Here is a 26,340-nt window from a genome sequence, read left to right on the forward strand (position 1 = left end):
AAAGGCGTGAGCCACTGTGCCCAGCCATAACCATTTTTGGCACCTGCATTTTTATTATACTGATATCCTTGATATACCCCAGCACTAGGCTCCACATTTGCCAGCTTTGTCTGATGGTTGGCTGGTTATTTATTTATTTATTTATTTATTTTTGAGACAGAGTCTTGCTCTGTTGCCCAGGCTGGAATGCAATGGTGCAATCTCGGCTCACTGCAACCTCTGTCTGCCAGGTTCAAGCAATTCTCCTGCTTCAGCCTCCTGAGTAGCTGGGACTACAGGTGTGCACCACCATGCCCAGCTAATTTTTTGTATTTTTAGTAGAGATGGGGTTTCACCATGTTGGCCAGGCTGGTCTCGAACTCCTGACCTTGTGATCTGCCTGCCTTGGCCTCCCAAAGTGCTGGGATTACAGGCGTGAGCCACCGCACCCAGCCATCTGATGGTTTTTTTTTAATTGAGAAATAAAACAAATAACCATGATGAATACTAAGATGACAATTTTTTGAGGGGGGAAACTAAAAAAGTTTCAAGAACATATAAGGAACACACATACCCCTTTACACAGAAGCATCAATTGTTTGTATATTGCCTCATTTACTTGATGAGTTATTCTCATCTTTCTCTCTCTATATATACGTCAGCATATATGTCTGATATATATATGTCACTATATCTTTTTCTTGAATCATTTGAGAATAAGTTATAACCATGCCCCTTTGTTCCTAAATACTCCTGTGTTAATTCCTAAGAACAGGGGTCCCCAGGTTGTGCTCTCCTTATGGGAATCTAATGCCTGATGATCTGAGGTGGAACAGTTTCATCCTGAAACCATCCCCGCAATCCAGGTCTGTGGAAAATTTTTCTTCCAGGAAACTGGTCCCTGGTGCCAAAAAGGTTGGGAACCACTGCCTAAGAACAAGGCCATTCTCTTACATGATCACAAGCCAATTATCAACTTCAGGAAATGTTAATGTGAATACAATACCTTCATCTCATTTACTATCCACATCCAATGTTGCCATTTGGCCCAGTGATGTCTTTTACAGCCTGACGCACTATGTTTTAATGGCTGAATGCATATTAAGAATTAATATAAGTAATTAAGAATTAATATGAGTAGAGTGCTTTGGCATTTAGAAAGCCCTTTTGCTACATTAACTCATTTGCTTCTCGCTTTGCCTCTCTGAGGTCAGGCAGCAGCTCTATCCTTGGTTTACCCAAGATAGAAATGAGGCTGAGGGGACGTCAAATCCAAAGTAGTGCTCAGGCCCCATTCTCCCCTCACATCACTGGTTGGTGTTCATTTTAAATACTTTATTTGTCTTAGTGTCAACCAGCAGACTGACTACTAATCCAAACATTTTATTTTTGAGATGGGGTCTCTTGCTCTCACTTCCAGGCTGGAGTGCAGTGGCATGATCTTGGTTCACTGTAACTTCAGCCTCCTGGGCTCAAGTGATCCTCCTGCCTCAGCCTCCCTGGAATTGGGACCATCATACTTGGCTAATTTCTTGATTTTCTGAAGAGATGAGGTCTCACTATGTTGCCCAGGCTGGTCTCAAACGCTTGGGCTCAAGCAACCCTCCAGTCTCCCAAAGTGCTGGGACTACAGGCAGAGCCACCTCACCTGGCCCCCTCAAATATTTTAAATTCCAAAAATAAACAAATATAGTTCAAGTGCTTGTCTCTCTAACCAAAAATAAATGAGTATTGTTTGGGTGCTGTTGCTTCATGTTAGCATCACAGATTCTAATTATCACCTGCAGCTATACATGCAGGAAGAGTCCTGAGCTCCTCAGGGTCTGAGAGCTTGGTATCAGTTGGGAGGCCCCTGGTGGGCAAGTAGGGGGCCCTGGCTTCCTCGGTGCCCACCCAGCCCTTTTTGTGGAGCCCACCCCACCACGCATGCCAAACTTAAACCCACAACTGACAAAAAATCCCCAACCCCAGGCTTGACTTGAACGTAGAAAGCCGAGACACGTTGGGGGTCTCTTCCAGGGCACAGTGAAACATTAGCATGGTGAAACCCCATCTCTGCTAAAAAACATTAGTTTGGGGGCAGGGAGGCAGTTTCCCAATCCTCCGTAGTAGCCTAAAAAGAGATAAAAACTTGACTACTGAATAGAGAAGTACTGGTTTTGGAAATGAAACTATTGGGATTCAAATAATCACTCTTCTACTTAGTTCATTTCCCTTGGGCAAGTCACTGGGTCTCAATTCCATCATCCCTACACCCAGATAATAACACACAGCAAGCAGAAATGCAGTGAGGTGGCCAGCACAGACTCCAGAACGTGTGAGGCCTCTGGCTCCTAATGGTTGAAAGCACAGAAAGCCTCCTCCAGAGTATGGCCCCCTGCAGCGCGAGCCTCTGCCTTTCGCACAACCCCCACACAACCCAGAGTTTGTAGGCGTGAACACAATGTCAGCAAGGTAGGGGGCTGAGGTTAAAATTCTGCATGACTGTCAGGAATACAAAATAACTGACCGTCTTTTCAGTAGGGGCTGTCTCTGGTGACAGTGAGTTGAATTTTTCTTATGTGTGGCCCTCTGTTCTTGGTTTGTGAATGTAGAAGGAAGAGTAAAATATTTACCTTTTCCAAAGCCTCTCTGTCAAGCAGTTCTTGCACAGCTAGCAGCTTGATGCTGTAAGAAAAAAATCAAAACCACACTTGAAAAACAAATCATTTCATGTCACCAAGGATCATCAAACAAGTCGCAAGAACAAAGGGCTGAAATTTCATCCTGCATTTCTATGTCACCTGCCATCTTAAGGTGACCTTTTGTTTAAATCAAAATGACCATTTTGAAAGTATTTAAAATGTTTCTACATTTGAAAGTAATTTTTACCATATGATCCAGCAGTTTCACTTTTAAGTATATTCCCAAAAGAATTGAAAGCAGGAACTCGAATAGGTAATTGCACACCAATGTTCACAGCAGCATTATTCACAATAGCCAAAAGGTAGAAATAACATAAATGTCTACCAACAGATGAATGAATAAGCAAAATGGAGTACATACTTTTAATGGACTATATTACATACCCTTAACAAAGAACATTCTGATACATGCCACACCGCAGATGAACCTTGGAGACATGCTAAGTGAGATAAGCCAGTCACAAAAGACAAAAACTATACAATCTCACTTACATGAGGTATCTTAAGAGTAGTCAAATTCACACAGGCAGAAAGTAGAATTGTCAGGGGCATCTGAACCACAGCGATTCCATCTTGAATAGGGGCTGGGTAAAATAAGGCCAAGACCTACTGGGCTGTATTCCTAGGAGGTTAGGCATTAAGTCACAGGACGAGATAGGAGGTCGGCACAAGATTCAGGTCCTAAAGCTCTTGCTGATAAAAGAGGGTGTGGTAAACAGGCTGACCAAAACCCACCAAAACCAAGATGGCCACAAAAGTGACCTCTGGTCGCGCTCACTGCTCATTACATGCTAATTATAATGCATTAGTGCTAAAAGACACGCCCACCAGCACCATGACAGTTTACAGGTGCCATGGCAACATCACGAAGTCACCCTATAGCGTCTAAAAAGCGGAGGAACTCTCAGTTCTGGGAATTGCCCACCCCTTTCCTAGAAAAGTGATAAATAATCGACCCCTTGTTTAGCATATAATAAATAAATAACCATAAAAATAGCTAGCCATTCTTTTTTTTCTTTTTGGAGACAGTCTCACTCTGTCACCCAGGCTGAAATGTAGTGGCGTGATCTTGGCTCGCTGCAACCTTCACCTCCTGAGTTCAAGCCATTCTCCTGCCTCAGCCTCCCGAGGATCTGGTTTTACAGGCGTGCGCCGCTACATCCGGCTAATTTTTGTATTTTTAGTAGAGACTGGGTTTCACCATGTTGGTCAGGTGGGTCTTGAACTCCCGGCCTCAAGTGATCCACCCACCTAGGCCTCCCAAAGTTTTGGGATTACAGGCGTGAGCCACTGCGCTTGACCTCAGCCAGCCATTCTTTATTCCTTTACTCTACCATAAACTTGCTTTCACTTTATAGATTTGCCCCAAATTTTTTGCACAAGGTCCAAGAACCCTCTTTTGGGGTCTGCATTGGGACCCCTTTGCAGTAACAGAATGGTGCTTACCAGGGACTGAGGGAGAAAGAGAATGGAGAGGTATTGTATTCACTTTGGGATAAAGAAAAAGTTCTAGAGGGCCAACGCAGCGGCTCATGCCTGTAATCCCAGCACTTTGGGAGGCCAAGGTAGGAGGATTGCTTGAGCTCAGGAGGTCAGGAGCAGCCTGGACAACATCACAACGTGTCCGGAATTGGTGGGTTCTTGGTCTGACTGACTTCAACAATGAAGCCGCAGACCCTCGCGGTGAGTGTTACAGTTCTTAAAGACGGTGTGTCCTGAGTTTGTTCCTTCTGATGTTTGGACGTGTCCGGAGTTTCTTCCTTCTGATGGGTTCCTGGTTTCACTGACTTCAGGTGTGAAGCTGCAGACCTTGGCGGTGAGCATTACAGTTCATAAAGGCGGCACATCTGGAGTTGTTTGTTCCTGCTGGTGGGTTCATTGTCTGGCTGACTTCCAGAGTGAAGCTACAGACCTTCACAGTCAGTGTTCCAGCAGCACAGACCCAAAGACCCAAAGAGTGAGCAGCAGCAAGATTTATTGCGAGGAGTAAAAGAGGAGCAAAAGAACAAAGCTTCCACAGCGAGGAGGGGGACCCCAATGGGTTGCGACTTGCTAGCGCGGGGTAGCCTTCTTTTATTCCCTTATCTGGCCCCACCCACATCCTGCTGATTGGCCCATTTTACAAAGAGCTGATTGGTTCATTTTACAGAGAGCGCATTGATCCATTTTGACAGAGTGCTGACTGGTGCATTTACAAACCTTTAGCTAGACACAGAGTGCTGATTGGTGTGTTTACAATCCTTTAGCTAAACAGAAAAGTTCTCCAAGTCCCCACCCAATTAGCTAGACACAGAGCACTGATTGGTCCGTTTTGACAGAGTACTGACTGGTGCATTTACAATCCTTTAGCTAGACAAAAAAGTTCTCCAAGCCCCCACCTGTCCCAGAAGCCCAGCCGGCTTCACCTCTCACTGGTACTCGCCAAACGGGACTTTGCCACACCTGGGCACCGCGGCAGCCCAGAAGGAGCTCATCGCAGACAATCAAGAGAAAAAGAGCAGAAGCGAGAAAGAGAGGGAGGCCTGCTATCGTGGCCAACTAACCTGCGAAGATTCAGCCTCCGGTCAAGCCCAGCGGAGGCTCCGGTCAAGCCCAGCGGAGGCTCCGATCAAGCCCAGCAGGGCTTGCTGAGCCCGCACTCACCTGAAACCCGTGGGGAGCCCAGCGCGCAGTCCCAGCTCCCGCCCGCGCCTCTCTCTTCACACTTCCCCTGGAGCAGAGGGAGTAGACTCCGGCCTCGGCCAGCCCCAGAGAGGGGCCCTCATAGCGCAGCGGCGGGCCGAATGGCTCCTCCAGCCCGGCCAGAGCTGACGCCGAGGCCGAGGAGGCGCCGAGAGCGAGCAAGGGCTGCTCGCACGTTGTCACCTCTCAACAAGACCTCATCTCTACTAAAAATACAAAAAATTAGCCTGATGTGGTGGTCCATGCCTGTGACCCCAGCTACTCGGGAGGCTGAGGTAGGTGAATCTCTTGAGCCTGGGAGGTCGAGGCTTGCAGTGAGCAGAGATCACGCCACTGCACTCCAGACTGGGTGACACAGCGAGACTCTGTCTCAAAAAAAAAAAAAAAGTTCTAGAGACAATGAATGGTGCTGATTATACAACGTAAATGTACTTTATGCCATGCCACTGAATTGTACACTTAAAAAGGATTAAAATGCTAAATTTTATTTATAAACATTTTGCCATAAAAAATTATAAAAGTATCTGATAGCTACTTACTGTGAGGAATTTGAATACATTCAGAAGAATATAAAGAAAAACAGTCACCCAAATAGCTAAAGCCATCACTTGTAAAGGGACCCTGCTCAGCCACTCATTTGTTTTCCAAACATTGACAGCGCCCTACTGTGTGCAAGTGACCAAGGATCCATGATTGCTATGGCACTCCCTGCCTGGAAGGCACTCACAGCCAGTCCAGAATATGATGTACGGTATGCCAAATGGGCACACAGAGATGCAGAGAGGAACCGGGCCCAGCCGAGGCCAGAGGATTCCTGGAGGGACCAGGTTAGCTTTGTCAGGGAAGGAGGGCTGGGAAAAAAAGCGATCACAGAGGAGGTCTATAGAGGCACCAAGGGGAGAGATGACTTGCTGGTTTCCAGTGCAGGTGCCTGAACTGAGGCTACAGCCAGCAACCAGGGTGACAGGATTGAGAAGTGCATGCAGGTTGACAGGGGAGGTATTTTCCCCTTTTTGACATGTTGCTTTTGAAGTGTTCATGGACACAATGAGCAGGTGGTCAATGCTGTGGGGGAGGCCTGGGCTGGAGGCTGGGGAGGAGGCCTGGGCTGGAGGCTGTGGGGGAGGCCTGTGCTGGAGGCTGTGGGGGAGGCCTGGGCTAGAGGCTGTGGGGGAGGCCTGTGCTAGAGGCTGTGGGGAGGCCTGTGCTGGAGGCTGTGGGGGAGGCCTGGGCTAGAGGCTGTGAGGGAGGCCTGTGCTAGAGGCTGTAGGGGAGGCCTGTGCTGGAGGCTGTGGGGGAGGCCTGGGCTGGAGGCTGTGGGGGAAACCTATGCTGGAGGCTGTGGGGGAGGCCTGGGCTGAAGGCTGTGGGGGAAACCTGGGCTGGAGGCTGTGGGGGAGGCCTGGGCTGGAGGCTGTGGGGGAGGCCTGGGCTACAGGCTGTGGGGGAGGCCTGGGCTGAAGGCTGTGGGGGAGGCCTGGGCTGGAGGCTGTGGGGGAGGCCTGGGCTGGACTCAGCACACAGTAAAAGCATGAGAGCTCCAAGGAGCTGTTTAGGGAGTGGGTCAGCTGTGGATGGTGTCACAACACTCCCTGCCCACCCAGCTAATGTGTGAATGCTCACTGGTCATTTCCTCCCCACCTCCAGCAACCTGCATAGGTTCTACAGAATAGAAATAGGCCCACTGTGAAGCACATGCCTCCCTCCAAAGGGATTAGACAACTTTTTCTTTTTCTTTTGAGACAGGGTCTTACTTTGTCACCCAGGCTGGAGTACACTGGCACCATCTTGGTTCACTGCAGCTCTGACCTCCAGGGTTCAAGCGATTGTCCTGCCTCAGCCTTCCAAGCAGCTCGGACTACAGGCGCATGCCACCACACCAGGCTAATTTTTGTATTTTTAGTAGAGATGGGATTTCGCCATGGTGCCCAGGCTGGTCTTGAACTCCTGAGCTCAAGCAATTTGCCTGCCTCAGCTTCCCACAGTACTAGGATTACAGGTGTGAGCCACCACATCTGGTCAGAATTAGGCAATTTTTAAAATTCACCTTAATTTATAGAATTATTCATGCCCTTTGTACAACTAAGCAAACACTGTCTCACCAAATGCAATGGCTAATTTAAAAGCAGCTTCAAGAAGTGTAATAAAAATTTTCATGGCTTATAAGAAACCACCACCACCAACAACAAATCAGGCTGGGCATGGTGGCTCACACCTGTAATTCCAGCACTTTGGGAGAACAAGGCGGGTAGACCATTTGAGGTCAGGACTTCGAGACTGGCCTGGCCAACATGGTGAAACCCTGTCTCTACTAAAAATACAAAAATTAGCCAGGCTTGGTGGTGGGCGCCTGTAATCCCAGCTACTCAGGAGGCTGAGGTGGGAGAGTCGCTTGAGCCCGGGAAGCAGAGGGTGCAGCGAGCTGAGATCGCGCCAGGCACTCCGGCCTGGGTGCCAGAGCGAGACTCCGTCTCAAAAAACAAAACAAAACAACCCACCAAAAAAACAAAACAAACAACAAATTAGCAAACATCCAGGCTAATGGACAGCAGTATGGGCATTTTCTCTGCTCCAACCCCATTGGCTTTTGTTTCATCTCTTAGGCAGGTTTGTTTTTGCTGTTTCTCTGGCTTGGAGGGGTCTTCCCCAGGATCTTTCCAACACCATCTGTCTCATCCCCTCATTCCAGTCTTACTGGGAATGTCATCTCCTCCAAGCAACCATCCCTGGACACCCGAGTTAAACCAGCATCCCAGGTCACAATATGTTATTTTCTTCAGTGGTCTTTGTGCTACCTTGAAGCATGAGTTTATTGGGGTGCTTTTGTCTGTCTCCTCCCAACAAGCATGGAAGCTCCTTGAGGCTGAGGACTGAGACATTCTTGCTTATAATTACATTTGTGGTGTCTACAACTGGCACATGGAAAGCGCTCAAGGAATTTATTTGCTGACCAGGCCTGGAGGTTTTCAGGCCAAGCTGCTATCATAGCTCACACATTCCAGCCTGAATGGGTAATAGCAAAGGCCATGCCTTGGTTTCTCCTTCTGAAAAGAATGCCTCAAACAAGATGGCTGGGTGGATCCTCCCTTGGTGAAAGGTGCTACGTGAATTATGTAACTGACTGTCATTCATGAAATATGCCTGGTGGCAGGTCAAGGCCACTGGCCACTCCTCAGCACATTCTGATTCCCACTGTGCAAATCTAGATTCCAGGTCACCAATTTGGACAGCAACTTATATGCTAAGTTAGGACTATCCAGTTGTAGCTCAAATTTCAGAAACCTAATCTGCCTCTGAAATAACCATGATAAATATTTACACTGGAGGGACTTTTCAAATAGTCTCCCATTCCTGCCCCTTTTATGGTCATGATGTCCAATTTAGTATCAGGCATCAGATGGCAACAGTTTAGAGAAAAGGTCTCAACACTGTTAAAATATTCAGCTCTATTTTTCTCCATACCATTCACTAAGATACTACAATCAGCCACAGAACAAGATTTGAAAACCAACAATTTCAGGCTCTGACATGAAAATGACATTAAAATAACTTCAGCTGACTCTGATTTAAGTCAAAACCTGAAGGATACCACGTCCTGCTGTCATCACTTACTGTCCTCTAGAACACACCTGGCAAAGGCCTGGCATGCACAGTGCTACCCTCCAACCCCCAGCCTCCATAGAACTCTCCCCTACTGAACTTAGATTCAGCTTCCAAATCCTTCTCAACAGTCCAGTGAGCCACAACCAATCTACTGAAATTGGCATATGAGATAAAAACCCATTTATTATCTGCTCTAAAACCAATACCAATAGTGGGAGGGGCAAAAACAAACAAACAAACAAAAACCAGAGACATTCCTACACTACTAAAACCCAGCAAGGGCCGGTGTGGTATCACGCCTGTAATCCCAGCACTTCGGGAGGCCGAGGCGGGCGGATCATGAGGTCAGGAGATCGAGACCATCCTGGCTAACACGGTGAAACCCCGTCTCTTCTACCAATATAAAAAATTAGCTGGGTGTGGTGGCAGGTGCCTGTAGTCCCAGCTACTCGGGAGGCTGAGACAGAAGAATTGCTTGAACCTGGGAGGCGGAGGTTGCAGTGAGCCAAGATTGTGCCACTGAACTCCAACCTAGGTGACAGAGCAAGACTCCATCTCAAAACAAAAACAAAAACAAAAAACAAAAAATCCCCAGCAACATAAATGGGATAGTTTTAGGGGCAGGGGGAGAGAAGATGATAAGACACTCAGATCTACATAGTTTGTGTTTCAAAATGAGAGCAATGCATATTAATATTAAGAAGCTACTGCTAGAGCTGTTCATAACTTTGGATTTCTTCAGAAAGCTGTTTTGTCCTCCTGAGAGTTGCAGTCCTTAAGGGTATTCTGAGATGCTTCCTGTTATATAACTGTCCTGATTTTATTTCTAACCTTATTGGAAACCCTTCCAATTTACGGTATTTATTTCAGTATTTATGATATCAGATTCTTCTAGTATATCAGATATTCCCTGGGAGGAAATTTCAGACATATGAAGGAGCAATAAGCCCATGTACGAAATCCTCCACTTGACACCATCTAACTTTTTGCCCTGAAAGGGAATCTGATATCTCATATTTTCTTTTTTTTTTTTTTTTTTTTTTTGAGACGGAGTCTCGCTCTGTCGCCCAGGCTGGAGTGCAGTGGCCGGATCTCCGCTCACTGCAAGCTCTGCCTCCTGGGTTTAGGCCATTCTCCTGCCTCAGCCTCCCGAGTAGCTGGGACTACAGGCGCCCACCACCTCGCCTGGCTAGTTTTTTGTATGTTTTAGTAGAGACGGGGTTTCACCGTGTTAGCCAAGATGGTCTTGATCTCCTGACCTCGTGATCCGCCTGTCTCGGCCTCCCAAAGTGCTGGGATTACAGGCTTAAGCCACCGCCCCCAGCCCTCATATTTTCAATTCTGCCCCTTCCTCCCTACTTTCTTCTGCGATTCCACAAACTTATACTGAATATCTCCTGTATTTCAGAAACTGGCATGTGTCTGGGGGACAAGATGAACACACAGTTCCTGCCCTCCACAAGGGCCCACAGGGGTTAGGAAGCTGCTTCAGCATATGTCCGAGGAAGAGGGAAGTGTCTCCCTGAGGCTCTCCTGGGTTCCAACATGGACCAGTAGAGCCGGGCCTAAGAGGTTCTGTCTCTTAGCAGCCTGGAGCTTGGTCCTCATACTCTGAGAACAGCAGAGCCCCAAGGAGATGAAAGCTGCAATTAACTATAATTTCTTTTTCTGTGCCTTACATTGAGAAGAGTGGCAAATCACACAAAAGCAGCTGATAGCGGTGATTTATTTAGATAAATGACAGCTTGAAGGGCAAGTTCTGAAGTCAGGATGAGCAACACTTAGAAAGACCTAGAATGCATGCAATTAAGATCTATAATGGGATTAAAGAAGGTGATGGGGAAAGTGCCAGGCAGACACTGACAGCACAGAAAACAGGCGGCAGCACTGAGGAGACAGAAGCCAGAGGGCACCCCTGCAGTCCAGGATGGCATGGGACACAGACCGCATGAGCTTTGATGGCCCCCAAAAAGACAGATATGGGATAACTCTATGGATGCTTCAAAAGCACTTGAAGGATAAACTCAACTATAGAGACACTCATGCTTCCAGAATAGATTATAACCTAAAGGATACTAGAGTCAGGATTCACCCTGGCTCCCTTTCTCTGAGGATTCTGGCACTTTGAGTTCCCATTGCATTTATTAAATGACATAGTATAGTCCATGAGACACAGCAGTGTGTAACAGGTAGAGAATGAATACTATATGATGGATCCATTCATTCACTGTATGGATAAAAGATCTAAGGTTATGCACTATGCACCAGGCACTCCTGGGTGCTAGGGACATACTGACGAGCAAAAGCAGCCTCTGCTCCTAGACATCTGAGTCTAATGGAGGAACCAGGTAAGTGCATCAGCCGCGTGATGGGCACTCTCAGGAGGCAAACACATGGTGCCATGTGCCTGCTGGAAGGGCATGCACAAAGCTGGGAGGCTTCCTGGGGAGTGGCCTGTCAGCTGACACCTTCGGGCCTGCACAGCAGAGCGGAGGATGGGAGTGTTCCACGTAGGGTGGCAGGAACAGCAAGAGCAAAGGAATGAGGGGCCAGAGTGAGCATGGCCTGCTCAGGGACTGCACGTGACCAGGGATATGGGGAGGCAGGGCTGAAGGTGGGAGGTAGGAATTCAAGGATTATTCTGCAGAAACAGGTGGGGCTGGCCCTGCTGAGAGGGTTTGTCAAGTCACATCAAGGAGTCTGGCAAGGAGTAGTCACAAATAATTTAGGGCAGTGATGTGGCAGAGGTCTGGGGGCACAGAAAGTAACTAATAAAAATATGGCCATGTTGTGGAGAATGGATGAGGATGGGGTGGGGGTGGCAACGCTGGAGGTAGAGAGACCCAGGACGGGTCCAGGTAAGAGATGAAGGTGGCCTGTGCAGGCAACTAGCACTGGGCTAATTCTACACAAGTGAGCAGCTGGTAGGGCCTGATGAATGAACGGATGACGGGAACAAGAAAAAAACATCACCCCAGTTTCCACCTTGTGAAACCGGGTGCTGAAGGGACCATCTACTTAGGGAGCCAAGGAGGGCTGAAGATGCGAGTCTCGTCTTGGACACACTGGGGTTCGGGGCTTTAGGACCTCCGAGTGGAGTTTGAGGAGGTAACTGGCTGCACCTCAGCAAGTCCTGGGCTATAGATTTGGACATCAGGAGCGGGAGGATGGTGACGAAGGGGAAAGACCATCTAGGAGGCTGTAAGGACAGAGAAGACGGTCCAGGATAGGCACCCAAGGGCCATCAACATTCAACAGCTGGAAGGAGGAATGGGCGGCTGTTATGGAAGCAGCAAACGGACTGTCAGGAAGGTAGAAGGGGAACCTGGAGCGCACGACCGGCAGCCATGGGGAGAGAGTGCTGCAAGAGGGGCAGGAGCCAGTTGTTCAGAATTTACAGAATGCCAGGCAAGCAAAGGCTGGGGGCATTGGAGAGAGCAGCTGCAGGGAGTGGTGCAGATGCCAGGTTTCAGAGGGTGAGAAGTGGACAGAAATGAAGGAGAAATGACGACATTAAAATCTAGGTACAAGATGTTGGATGGCTTCTCACAGCAGGATTTTCCAAGGAGAAAAACTCAAAGCCAGCAGGTATTTAGCCTTATCCAGGTGAAGGCAATTATTAGAGCAAAAACAGTCCCTCTAAAAGCTGTGCATTCACATTCTCTCTCTCTCTCTCTTTCCCCCATGCCTTCCCTCCCTCCCCAAATGATATAGTCACGGGACCCAGTTTTTCTCTCAGAGCATAATCACCATTTGCAGGATATGGAAGAAAACGAAATGTCCTGAAAGTTGTAAATGATGCCTGGGCTAGTTTTATTTTATAATATAATACTTCCACACCCTCCTCTGCAAGAAAAAGAGAGAAAAATGTGAAGACCCTAAATTGAAGAGCCCACACCAAACCCCAGTGCCTCCAGCAATGCTGGCAACACAGACCCTGTACCTGATGTATCAGCCCACACTGTCTCTTGGACTGTACAGCAAATGTTAGGGAAGGGGTTTCCACACATGCTTTTAGAGGAGGGGTTCAGCAGCATAAACCTGGGGAGAGAGGGGCTCTCCAGGCAGCCTTTCAGTAAGGGAGACAGGAGCCCCAAGAGGAGAACATGGAGTGAAGGCGTAATCACAGCCAGGGTTCAGAGGCCAGGGGCAATGGCCACTCTCTACTCACATGTCCCTGTGACAAACCTATTAATCAATGTTCATCCTTAATAACAGCCCTAGTCATAAAACTAAGAACAGTCCCCTTTCATTTCTAAGTCCCAGATGTAACCCAAGGAACCTCCCTAATGCCTGGCACACTTCTCCTCACATGACAAAAACTAGACCCTATCTCGATTATGTTTCAAATTCTGCCATCAATAAACACGAATATCCTCTTATCTATCACAATCCTATCCATTATTGTAGGCGGTTGAGGAGGACTTAATCAAACACAATTGTGTAAAATCCTGGCAGGCCTGGCCCCACCTGTGTCTGCAGAACAACTTTTTCTTTCATTCACATCACTGATTTGATTTTCCATAGCATTTTTTTTTTTTTTTTTTTTTGAGATGGAGTCTCACTCTATTGCCCAGGCTGGAGGGCAGTGGCACAATCTCAGCTCACTGCAACCTCTGCCTCCCAGGTTCAGGTGATTCTCCTGCCTCAGCCTCCTGAGTAGCTGGGACTACAGGTGTGTGCCACCACTCCTGGCTAATTTTGTATTTTTGGTAGAGATGGGATTTCACCATGTTGGCCAAACTGGTCTCGAAGTCCTGACCTCACGTAATCCTCCTGTCTTGACCTCCCAAAGTGCTGGAATTACAGGCATGAGCCACCATGCCTGGCCTGTATTTGTTTTATGTGGGGTGGAGTTACTTAAGAAATTTCATGAAAGTCAGATTCACAAATGGCATCAATCCAGATGTCGGAACACACCTCCTTTCCCTTTCAAGCAAAGTTCCAGGTTAACTTCTGAGGAAATTAATGAAGGAATCCCCCCACCCTTCTTTAACAGAGATGGGATCTCACTGTGTTGCCCAGGGTGGTCTCCAACTCTTGGGCTCAAGCGATCCTCCCATCTCAGCCTCCCAAAGTGCTGCAATTAGGCCAGGTGTGGTGGCTCAAGCCTATAATTCCATCACTTTGGGAGGCTGAGGCAGGTGGATTACCTGAGGTCAGGAGTTTGAGACCAGTCTAACCAACAAGGTGAAACCCCCTCTCTACTAAAAATACAAAAATTTAGCTGGGCATGGTGGCATGTGCCTGTAATCTCAGCTACTTGGGAGCCTGAGGCAGGAGAATCACTTGAACCTGGGAGGCGGAGGTTGCAGTGAGCCAAGATTGCACCATTGCACTCCAGCCTGGGCAACAAGAGCAAAACTCCGTCTCAAAGAAACAAAAAACAAACCCCCAAAAAACCAAAGTGCTGGGATTACAGGTGTGAGGCACTGTGCCCGGCCAAGAATCTCTTGTCTCTTGTTTTTATCACCAAATTTTAGAAGACATCATGGGGGTCACTTGCAGGCCTGTTTTCCCCCATGCTTACTTTCCTCCTCTATTGGCTCAGAGCTGAGGAAACACAGGGGCCATCAGCATCTGCACACCAGTGGACACGCCCAGGAGGAGGGACGGGCTCTGGAGAAGGAGCTGCTTTTCCTAAATACGTCCCTGACAGCGTTGCATCCTGTAACTGCCAAGACACCCTTCCTCGCCAAAGACAAGTGCGGGATTAGGATGTCAGCACAGAACAATCTCCGTGGAATTTAACTTGGGCAGTAACTGTTCTTAGCAGGTTTAAAAGAATTAGTCTGCAAAACACTCTGGGCACTTCTTTGAGGACACTGCCCACGTTTTTTGTTCCATTCAGGTTTCCAACTGCTTGAATCAATTACAGTATATTCTATTTTTTAAGAAAATTATCCAATCCATTCAGATTTTCAAATTTTGAGCATAAAAGTATACAAGTACTCACTTTAAACTTAATAACCACCTCTGCATCTGCTTCTGGCCACCCCCTGTTCCGTTCTTTAAGACGGGTAGATATTTTTTCTCATTTTGAAAATTAGATCTGTGAGAAATCAGTCTACTTTGTTGGTTTCCTGAAAAATTAGCACCAGGATTTATCAATTGTACCATTCTTTTTCTAATGAAGGTTCACGTTTATCTTAATTCCTTTCTCCAATTTCCCATTGTTTTCTTTGGTTTCTCTGTCGCTTTCTTTTGTTTAAATGATTTATTATATATATAAAGCCATACTTTTTTCTCTAAGTATGTATTTATCCTTGTTTCAAGTTTCATTATGCAGTCTTCTGTTACTTTCTATGTAGTCTACAGTTGTAGTGTTGACCTCTTACTGGATACAATGGTTATTTGAATTGTGTTCTTCTATCTCTAAGTAGTTTGGTTTTAAATTTTATTTTCTATCGTTCTAGTGCACTCTTGTTAGGGGAAGCCCCCTGTGTATTTATTTGCTGATTAGTAAAGTGTACTGATACTCTTTGGGGTCTACTTTGTGCTGCGTTCACGTTTCCATTTCCCAAGCATTTGAGTAGTTCCCGAACATGTTTTTGGATCTATCAGTGTTCGTTTTAAGTTTTTCATATTAATGTAGGAAGCAAGAGTCAGTTCAAGCTGCACTGCCTACTGGCTGCAGGGTCTTAAGGAACCTGAAGAACTCAGCAGCAGGTGGGAAGAGAAAGAGACTGGCGCTCGCTTCTGTGGCCGGGAGCAGAGGTGACTAAGGTAAAGTACTTAGCACACTGCTTCGCTCATAAGCCTCTCTAAATGGAGGCTATTAGTACTCATCATTCAGAGCCTTTCTTTAGCCACTAACACTTCTCGAGGATTAGAATAAAGACTGAAACAACCTTTTCTTGATACCATCCTATTTCGGACAAGCAGCATCACAACCCTTATCTCCCCTTCCCTCTTTGATCTTCATTAGCAATACTCTAAGGTTTAGATCCAGAAGACAGGCATTTTGTTGTCTTTCCATTACATAGCTTATTCTAAGAACCATTTTTGACATTTGTATTTGTTTCCTAATCAGACTTATAACAATAATTTAAACTGCTCCCTAGTTTTATGGAATCTGGTGCTTATGTTACCTACTCTTGAGCTCTGTTTTAACTCTTGAGCATCTATGACATGTCTTTAAAGTGAATTTTAAAGAAAGGAGCATGTTTGTATACTTCCCTAAGCCCCTGCATGTTTGAGAATGTCTTTCTGATTGGCTTCACAGACAAAAGGCAACTCAGCTGAGCATAAAATTGTTTGGGTTGCAATGTAACCCCCAAATTTTGTACAAGGTTCACAAACTTACTTGATAATCGAAGAACTTTTAACGCTTCAGATTCTCAGGCTCCACACGTAGGCTGGTGTTATGGGGCCTGGGAATAGAGCCAAATTTTTGTTTTGTTTAATTCCCAGATGTTTTAATCTTCTGACAGGTTCCGTAAACACAGTCCCTTTGTTACACAGAACAAGTCTGAAGTCGACTTAATTTTTGTTACTTTTTTCTCTGTTTGGATGAAATGCTTGTTCCCTTCTCTTATCCTTGTTATTCTTTATTATTCCCAGGGTATGCTCAGATGTGGCTGTCTCTTTCTGAGTTTGTTCAGAATGTGGTTGAGTGAGCCCTTTGATACTCACGCACAGTTCCTCGTGAGCACGGGGTTTCCTTCCATCACGGTTTGGATGACGGATCACTGATTTCAATAATCACCAACGCCAAAAATCTGAATGTGGGTGGTCAGTTCCATCTTCCACATGGATAACCTTGTCTCTTGTTCTTCTTTTCTTTTCTCATATTTTCCAGAACCTTTCTCGACTTTTCCCCCCCGACTCATATCACTAATTTGATTTTCCATGGCATTTGTGTTGTTTTCTGTGGCTGTCCTAACAAATTATCACAAACTTGGTGACTTAACACAACAGAAGGTCATTCCCTCAGTTCTGGAGGCCAGAAGTCTCAGGCTCACTGGGCTGAAATCAAGCTATCGGAACAACAGCGCTCCCTCTGGAGGCTCGAGAGGACAGCCTATTTTTTTTTTGTCCCTGGTGGCTGCCTGCATTCCTTGTTTGTGGCCTCGTCACTCCAGTCTGTCACCATGGTCACGTCTCCTCTCCTGTCTAACATCACATCTCCTTCTTCCTGTCTCTTACAAGGACACTTGTGATTGCACTTAGGCCCACACAGATGACCCAGTATAAACCCCCCTACCTCTCAAGATACTTAATTTAATCAAATCTGCAAAACTTTTTTTTTTTTTTTCCCCCATATGAGGTAACATTCACAAGTGCCAAGGATTAGGATATGGAAAACTTTTTGAGGCCATTATTCAGTTTACTATACATGAGTACTTTTCTATACTCTTGCTAATTTGGATTTTAGTTCTGCTATTGGATCCTTAAAACCTTTCCTTATTGAATCCATCTCCTTGCTTTTCCCTTTCTGTTGTTTTTCCATGTCAAATATCCTTTCTTCACGTTTTACTGTTCCTGTCCCAGGGAGACCATATCCTTTTGCTGTATACTGAGGATGCCACACATTTTCCCAAAACTATCTTCTGGATTCTGCTGTAGATGGTTTTTCAAAATAAAAACTCCATCTCAATGCACAGAAGCTCTTGCTTTTACCTTGTTCTGCAGGGCTTTTCCACAGCCTTTTTTTTTAGTCTTTATGCATCCTTAAACAAGGAAACATTTGTCCAGCTATTATGACTGGACTGACTGTCGGCCCGTTTTCTACCTACCTGTGTAAAGGATCAATCTCTCCTTCTCATACCCACCTTGGGAAGGGACAGAGAAAGAGCTCAGCTTCCAGTCAACTTGAAACCTTTCACTCCACTGAGATCCCACTGAACAGGGGTGAGGATGAACAGTAAAAATCAGGCTGGCTGCTGACCAAACACTAGGAAACACTTCCACATACAACCTTTTTTTCCCAGCAGCAAACTGCCTATTTAATGCCACTTTTTAAAAAGCTGAAACATTTAACCTAATTTAGATCTGAGGCCCCACAGGAAAGTCCATTAGAAAGTTAAAGGCTTGGCTTAACTGCAGGAGATAAAACTACAGTAGACTAGGCAATTTTATTCCTGGAAAATTTGGAAGAAAAGGCAGGGGAACAGACTGAAATGTACAAAGAACCAATGAAGAGGAGAAAGAGGATTCAGTTGAAAGTGTTTTCCAGGTGTCAGTACCCTGCTAAGCCTTGATTATATTATTTTTACTTATCTGCAAGTTTCTCCTTGCAGACATAGTTGTAACAAACTGCAGATTCTAAAGTTAAACTAAGTATTCAAGGACTGGCTGTATGATTTGTACGCTACAATATTAACTTTTCAACCTTCTCCCCTGACCCTTGGCTTTTGGGATATCTTAATCCTTGACTGAAGAGGCAGGGATTTCGATTTCTACTGTACAGCTTCAGAGCAATGAAGTGGCTTATTCAGGGTCCACACAGGGATAAGCCCAAACTTGTATGATTTAAGAGCATGCACTGCTTTTTATTCATTCAACCAATATTTACTAAGCATCTACTATGTTCCCGGCATAGTTCTCAACACCAGAGATAGGGCAAGGAACAAAACAGAATCTTGACTCTGACAAAGCTTACATTCTAATGAGGGGTAGGGAGTGGTGGCCTGCAGGTCAGTGTTTAACCACTGGCTCTAGGGGTGGGGGATGCAGAGGAGTTGCCGCATTTGCCAATTTCTGTGGTGTCTTCCTTACTCCCACCAAGGCCCATTTCAAGTCACCAATCTGGTGTGACTCAATGCGGAGCTGGGAAGAGATGCGCACAAAAGGCTCCCGAGAGCCCTTGCACACCAGCTCCACCCAGCATGCATTAGTGAGGAGGTGCTGAGGTCCGGGTGTCAATATCCCCTCTTCCCCTCAATTTCTGTGTTAAAATTTATTTCTTATTATTGACTTTTATTTATTTATTTTTTGAGACAGTCTCACTCTGTTGCCCACGTTGGAGTGCAGTAGCATGATCTTGGGTCACTGCAACCTCTGCCTCCTAGGTTCAAGCTATTCTCCTGCCTCAGTCTCCCAAGTAGCTAGGATTACAGGCGCCCGCCACCACACCTGGCTACTTTTTGTATTTTTAATAGAGATGGGGTTTCGCCATGTTGGCCAGGCTGGTCTTGAACTCCTGACCTCAAGTGATCTGCCCGCCTCGGCCTCCCAAATTGCTGGGATTACAGATGTGAGCCACCTGTGTTGAAATTTAATGACCAGGGTGATGGCATTAGAAGGTGAGGCCTTTGGGAGGTGATTAGGACATGAGGGATTAGTGACTTTATAAAAGAGGCCCCAAGAGGGCTGCTTTGCTTCTTTCACCATGTGGGGACCCCGCTAGAAGACGCCATGTATGAACTAGGAAATGGGCCCTTGCAAGACACTGAATTAGCCGGCGCCTTGATCTTAGACTCACCAGCCTCCAGACTGTGAGAAATACATGTCTTTTGTTTATAAATCACCCAGTATATAGTATTTTGTTATTGTACTCTAAAACCACTAAGACAGGAAGGATCTGCAACAAACATCATATAATTATCACATAATTATATAATGTGTAATATTTCTGTTATATGTACAGTTCACCCTTGAACAATACAGGTTTGAAGTGTGTGGGTCTACTTACAGGTGGATTTTCTTCTGCCTCTGCCACCCTGAGATAGCAAGACCAACCCCTCTTCTTCCTTGTCCTCCTCAGCCTACTCAAAACATGGAGACGATGAAGATGAAGACTTTTACGATAATCCACTACACTTAATGACTAGTAAACATGTGTTTTCTTCCTTATGATTCTCTTAATATTTCTTTTCCTTAGCTTACTTTATTTGTAAGAATACAACATACAGTACATATGACATACAAAATACATGTTAATCGACCATTAGGTTATCAGTAAGGCTTCTGGTCGACAATAGGCTGGTAGTAGTTACGTTCTGGGGAAGTCAAAAGTTCTATGTGAATTTTCAATTGTGCAGGGCAGGGCGGATTGGCTCCTCTAACCCCCATGTTGTTCAAGGGTTCACTGGATCCTGAATACAATATAAAATAAATTAATGCCACTATATAATGTGTCTAGTGATGATAAACGAATTAAAAATAAAGCCAGGTAAGGGAGCATGAGTGACAAGGAACACAGGTAAATGTGTGACCAGTGTGCTGTGGGGAGGACACAGAGGACCTGTCCCATAAAAAGGCATTTGATCAGAGATTGGATTTTCTCATCTGTAAAATCAGGATAATGATTGCAGCTATTTAGAAAATCATTGAAATGGCATTTATTATAATATATTGCTTCTAGTATATAATAGGTATACCATAAATGACAGTTATTAATATTTATCTGAATTGAAATGGACATGACCTCATACATGATTCTTACCTTTTTTAGAACTGATCAGAATATAAAGCTTTCATTCCTCAAAATCACACTGGTATTCTAGCCACTTAAAAAAACAGGATCTAAATGGTTGACCCATAACCTGAAAATGTTCCTGTAAAGGTGGAATTGCTGAGTTCAGATTTTATGGTGCCAGGCTGGGACATGCAGTCCTGCAGTGTCCCTGTTATTATTATTAAATAATCTGATCACATTCTTTAACAGTTAGCACTTTAATTCCGGATCAATCCAGGTTCATCCTTCTTAAAGAAGTACAAAGAATATTATAACTTTTCTGGAGCTGACTATACAACACAGTTTTGTTCTCCATCTTCTAAAGCTAAAAGTAGAAAGATACACAGATAATAAGCAAAACATATACCATAGAGCTGGCTCTTAAATACTTTCAAAGCTGTAATATTCATTCAAAATGCAACTTTCTTTATTAAAAGATGACAAGGAACAAAACTCCAAAAGATAAGGTTGTATAAAATGTCGAAAAGAAATTACATATTGGGTTATTTTAAATTGAAAGATGAAACTCTTCTCTCAAAACTGAGAAAACTTACTACCTTGATTATTTAAGAATTCAGTGTAGTTGGCTGGACGTGGTGGCTCACACCTGTAATCTCAACACTTTGGGACGCTGAGGCAGGCTGATTATTTCAGGCCAGGAGTTCTGGACCAGCCTGACCAACATGGTGAAACCCTGTCTCTAATAAAATACAAAAATTAGCCAGTTGTGATGGTGGGCACCTATAATCCCAGCTACTCAGGAGGCTGAGGCTGGAGAATCACTTAAACCTAGGAGGTGGAGGTTGCAGTGAGCTGAGATTGCGCCACTGCACTCTAGCCTGGGTGACAGAGCAAGACTCCATCTCAAAAAAACAAAAGGATTCAGTGTAGTTATACGTTTGTTATGGGCAGAGGGTGAAAGGAGAAGGAGAAAGCATTTTTCTCAGCCTACCATCTGACACACTCTGAACCACAGGCATCGGAGACATTCTCATGTTCTCTGCAGGATATGAGATGGAGTTGATGCCATTAGCTCTGCTTTAGAGATGAGGACAACAGGGCTAAATGAAGAGAAAGAGCAAAATGCCATTTGCCACTGGGGCTCAGGGCTTCTACAGGTACCTCTTTCTTTCATTCTTTCATCCCAAACTTCCTCCCCAGTATCACATCCAATTGGCAAGAGATGAAGCTACGGAACTTCCATGAGGTTCTTTTTGGTTATTCTTAATCCACGTGGTTATGATGATACAAGTCTGATGTCTCCAAAGCAAGGGGGGCTCTCTGATTGGTACCGTTCACCTCACTAACCCAAGTTAATTGGGTTATAACTAACATCTCCCTAACCCAAGTGAATTGGGGACTTCTCCTTGGAACTTGAGCCTTTCCCTTCTCCCTTAATTTTTTTCAACATGCTTTCACCCAAGGAGGAGCCATCTGCTCAATAAAATCAGAAAATGCTGCAAACATCATCTGAAGGTATTTGTTCCTTCAGGAAAAAGTCATTTTTACCACCGTTCTTCCCAGTTGTTCTTCCTGAATTGTTCTTTGGTTATTTTTTGGCTTTCACTGGAGGAAGTATAAGAAATAACAAGATCAAACTAGTTTTCTGCATCTACTGTCCTCCCTCCCTTCCTTCCTTCCCTCCCTTCCTTCCTTCCTTCCTTCCTTCCTTCCTTCCTTCCTTCCTTCCTTCCTTCCTTCCTTCCTTCCTTCCTTCATACAGGGTCTTGCTATGTTGCTCAGGCTGGTTTCAAACTCCTGGGCTCAAGTAATCCTCTTGCCTTGGCCCCCCAAAGTCCTGGGATTACAGATGTACACCACCACACCCAGCAAGGTCCCCACTTTTTATATTTTGGAATTCACAGGAAATTCCTTGTTGCTTGATTTTTTTTTTCCTGTAAAATGTCCACGAGTTTAGGCTTTGCCATCTAGTTGCTCTTTTGTTCCTTAACGTTTAAATTATGAATTTTTTAAACCTACAAGAAAGTTTAGGGCACTATACGGTGAAGACTCATAGACACACTGCCTACATTCCACAATTATCATTATCATTATCACACATCTGCCCACCTAATCAGACATCAATCCATCTTATTTTCTAAGATGCATTTCAAAGTATGTTACAATCCAATGATTTGTTTTTTGATATTTCCCACAAAGGAAAAATAATTTCTCTTATTTTCTGTAGGGAACTTCCTACAGACTTCCAGATACCAACCCGAAACCCCACTTTCTTGCTCTACCTAAAACCCAGTATTAACGCTTCTCCTCCAGTCCTTTCTCCTAGGCTCCAGCCTTAAGCTTTTATTAACCAAATTCCCTCCTCATCTGGACAAAATCGCCGTTCTCCCTCCCACCAGTCTACTTCTCTTCCACCTCCTAACGTTCCCATCCTAAGCTTGTCAAGCCATCATGACATGCCTATTTCTAAGGCCCAACTTTACATTTGATCACGTTTTTAGCAAAAAGAGGGTGATATTTTCACATAGTACAGTAGTCACCCTATATCTGCAGTTTCACTTTTTTATGGTTTAAGTGACCCACAGTCAATCACGGTCCAAAAATATTAAATGGAAAATTCTGGAAATATACAATTCACAATCTCACACTGCACCGCTGTCTCACCAGGGATGTGAACCCTCCCTTTGCTCAGCGTCTTCATCTGCAGATGCTTCCCATCCTTTAGACACTTAGCAGCCTTCCTATTGTCTCACATCAGCACAAGAACAAGGGTGAGTAAAGTATAAGGTGTTTTGAGAAAGAGAGAGACCATATCCACATAAATTTTATTACAGTCTACTGTTATAATTTTTTTTAGTTTTTTCCTCTTCCTCCTCCCCCTCCTGTTATAATTTTTCTATTTTATTGTTGTTGTTGTTAATCTCTTTCTGTGCCTAACTTATAAGTTAAACTTTACCATAGGTATGTAAGGATAGGAAAAAACAGTATATAGGGTTTGAGACATCTGAAGTCTTAGAAGATATCCCCAAGGACAAGGGGGACTATTGCATTCAGTATAAATGAGGCCCCCTCGTGCAACTGAAAACAGAATGATACTGGCTTTGCCCTAGGCCCCTAGGGACCATTACCCGGCTCTTAATAACAACCAGAGTATCTTTCTGCCCAGCCAGGCTTACTGTTGCTGTTCTCAACCACTCATTGCCACCATCTTAAGATCTTCTTGTTTCATTTCTCTGGGAAAGAGTAAGAGTGATTAACTGAACACACAAGAGAAAAAGAAATTTCTGCTTTCAGAGCATACTGAAAATATGCTAGTTAGCTAACACAATACAGGGTCTGTGATTGCAAATTAATACTCCAGCCAAAATTCCTCATCTGGCATTCAGTGCTGACCTTTCACCTCTTAGCAAGGCTTCTCTTCCTTTTAGGCCAGGCGAAATTCACCTCTGGGTTTTGTTAGAGCCCATGGCCTCGCTAATCAGCAAAAAGCAATCTCCCCTCTCTCCCTGTAACACAAACCAGCCAGTTAGGTTCTCTGGGCAGGGAGTTGTTTACAATAGCAATTATAAGAACACATTTCACAGGAATCTTTTGGTTATTTATTTTAAAAGTTATCAGAGGCATTTGAACCAGAGCAACTCCATCTTGAATAGGGGCTGGGTAAAATAAGGCTGAGACCTACTAGGCTGCATTCCTAGGAGGTCAGGCATTCTAAGTCACAGGATAAGACAGGAGGTTGCCCCAAGATACAGGTCATAAAGACCTTGCTGTTAAAACAGGTTTCAGTAAAGAAGCTGGCCCAACCCCACCAAAACCAAGATGGTGATGAAAGTGACCACGGGTCATCCTCACTACTCATTACACACTAATTATAATGCATTAGCATGCTAAAAGACACTCTCACCAGTGCCATGACAGTTTATAAGTAACAGTTGATAGAAAGCTACCCTATGGTCTAAAAAGGGGAGGAACGCTCAGTTCCAGGAATTGCCCACCCCTTTCCTGGAAAACTCATGAATAATCCTCCCCTTGTTTAGCATATAATCAAGAAATAACCATACATATGCGCAACCAGTGGCCCATGCCGCTGCTCTGCCTATGGAGTAGTCATTCTTTATTCCTTTGCTGTCCTAACAAACTTGCTTTCACTCTACTCCATGGACTTGCCCCAAATTCTTTTTTGTGCAAGATCCAAGAACCCACTCTTGGGGTCTGGATCGGGACCCCTTTCCACTAACAAAGCAGTCATTTATAAAGCATATAGTTACTGCAGAAAAGTTTTAAAATACAGAAAAACAGTAAAGGAAACATCAGCCATCATTCTGCTACCTAGGAATTACCATTAAGGTCTTGATATATATCCTTCTAGACCTTTAAAATACGAATGTATACATTTAATAAAATGGGCATCATATTGTATGTGCTGTTGTCTGTTATTTTAAGTTGCCACCAAGTAATGTTATAAGTTAGTCATTATTATTCATTGACATATGACCTCATGTCATTAAGTATTATTTGACATGATTTTAATGGCGATACATACACATATATAGATACATGCTATAATTTAATAAGACTTTTTGAACATTTGAACATCAAGGCCATTTCACATTTTTCGCTTTGATGAGAAACTCTGAACTCTCTGCACAACTTTAACTGTTTCAAACAACACCTTCCCAGGAGTGCCAGGTCAAGAGCTGTGTGCATTTTTAAGGTTTGTAGTAACTTTTGCAAAATTGTTTTGCAGATTTAGAATTCCACTAGCAGTTGCACAATCCACTCCCTTGCTCTGGGTAATTTTGAAAATCCTTATCAATCTAATAGGTGGAAAAGGTGTTATTATGCAGTTTACATTTACGTTTACTTGAGCACTAAAGAGACTGAAGATTTTACTAACCATTGCCAATTGTTTCCTCAAAACCAGTGAGCGACAGTGACAGGAGGGAAACAGTTCCAGGGAACTGTCTCCACCCCTGTGAGGCACACGGAAGGGTCCACTGAGCTCAGCAGCCCTGTGCGGAGCAGTCAATAAACAACTTAGCCGAGCTTTGGAACCTCTTCTCTCCTTCCTCTCCTTTGATAATTGGATATACTTCTCTGGATAAACTAGAATACTATGTATGGGATTTTTAGATTCCCAAATCTAACTACTATCAATATTTTGCCCCAAATGTTTTGTGTGGGGGCCCACAAGCTGTAATAAGTATGATTAAAGCCCACTCACTGGAGAGAGAGGGGAAAAAAAGGTATTTGAAAAGATTTACCCATTGGCTCAAAATCATATGGGTAGACTAGACCCAGGAGGAGGTAAGCCTCCCATCCTCTCTTTGTTTTTGGCTGAAAAGGAAGACTTACCCACAGACGTACAAAATGTAAAAGAAGTTAGTTGTATTGGACACATGCCTGCAGTCTGCAGGGAGGCCCAGAGATTTTCCAGAAGGGGAGAAGGGTCTCCCAGGGATATTGCAGGCACTTGCCTGCTCTTGCCTCCCACCCAGAAACAGCCCTAACATCAGGGGAAGGGGACCAGCCCTCACTCCCCAAGGATCTAACCACAACACTGCACTCAACAGTGCAGAACAGACTGGCACAAAAAACCCAGGCAGCAAAGGACCCAACACATGGTGCCTACAGGCTTTGAGAATGCGAGTGGGCATCCCTCTTCAGGGACAAATGGGCACTTACGCTACATTGAGAGCTTTGGCTGGCTGTGAAATTTCAAGCCTGGTTTCTGGAATCAGCTTCCGGAGGTGTGGGGATCTGGTTGGCCTCTAGATATCTGTGCATCTGCATTACAAAGAGAAAAAACGTTCCACCTACCTCTCTAGCAATTAACATCTGCTGCTGGATGTCCATACTGAGAGCTGCAGTTAAAAGGTCGAGCCCCTTAAAAGCAGCAGCAGCAGCCCCAGCCCTGCCAAATCGGCTTTCATTTCCTGGGGAACAGAAGGGTGCATTTAGGGGCTTGATGACCCCGCCTGGCGCCAAGGTGCCCACTGCCCTGGTGCAGCGCTGTGGGGTGCAGAGTCA

General features: G+C 44.9%; 1 protein-coding gene across 2 annotated transcripts in view; it reads right to left on the bottom strand.

The window, feature by feature from the left end:
- EEPD1 (endonuclease/exonuclease/phosphatase family domain containing 1) overlaps nucleotides 1-26,340 on the bottom strand; it is a 146,838-nt gene that overhangs the window by 55,878 nt on the left and 64,620 nt on the right. For both annotated transcript variants that reach the window (XM_025380449.1, XM_025380450.1), the window contains exon 3: nucleotides 2,595-2,646. In XM_025380449.1, coding sequence (XP_025236234.1) covers nucleotides 2,595-2,646 — 52 coding nt within the window. The remainder of the gene's footprint in view (nucleotides 1-2,594; nucleotides 2,647-26,340) is intronic.

Source organism: Theropithecus gelada, chromosome 3 (genome assembly GCF_003255815.1).
Source record: "Theropithecus gelada isolate Dixy chromosome 3, Tgel_1.0, whole genome shotgun sequence".
Classification (NCBI taxonomy): domain Eukaryota; kingdom Metazoa; phylum Chordata; class Mammalia; order Primates; family Cercopithecidae; genus Theropithecus; species Theropithecus gelada.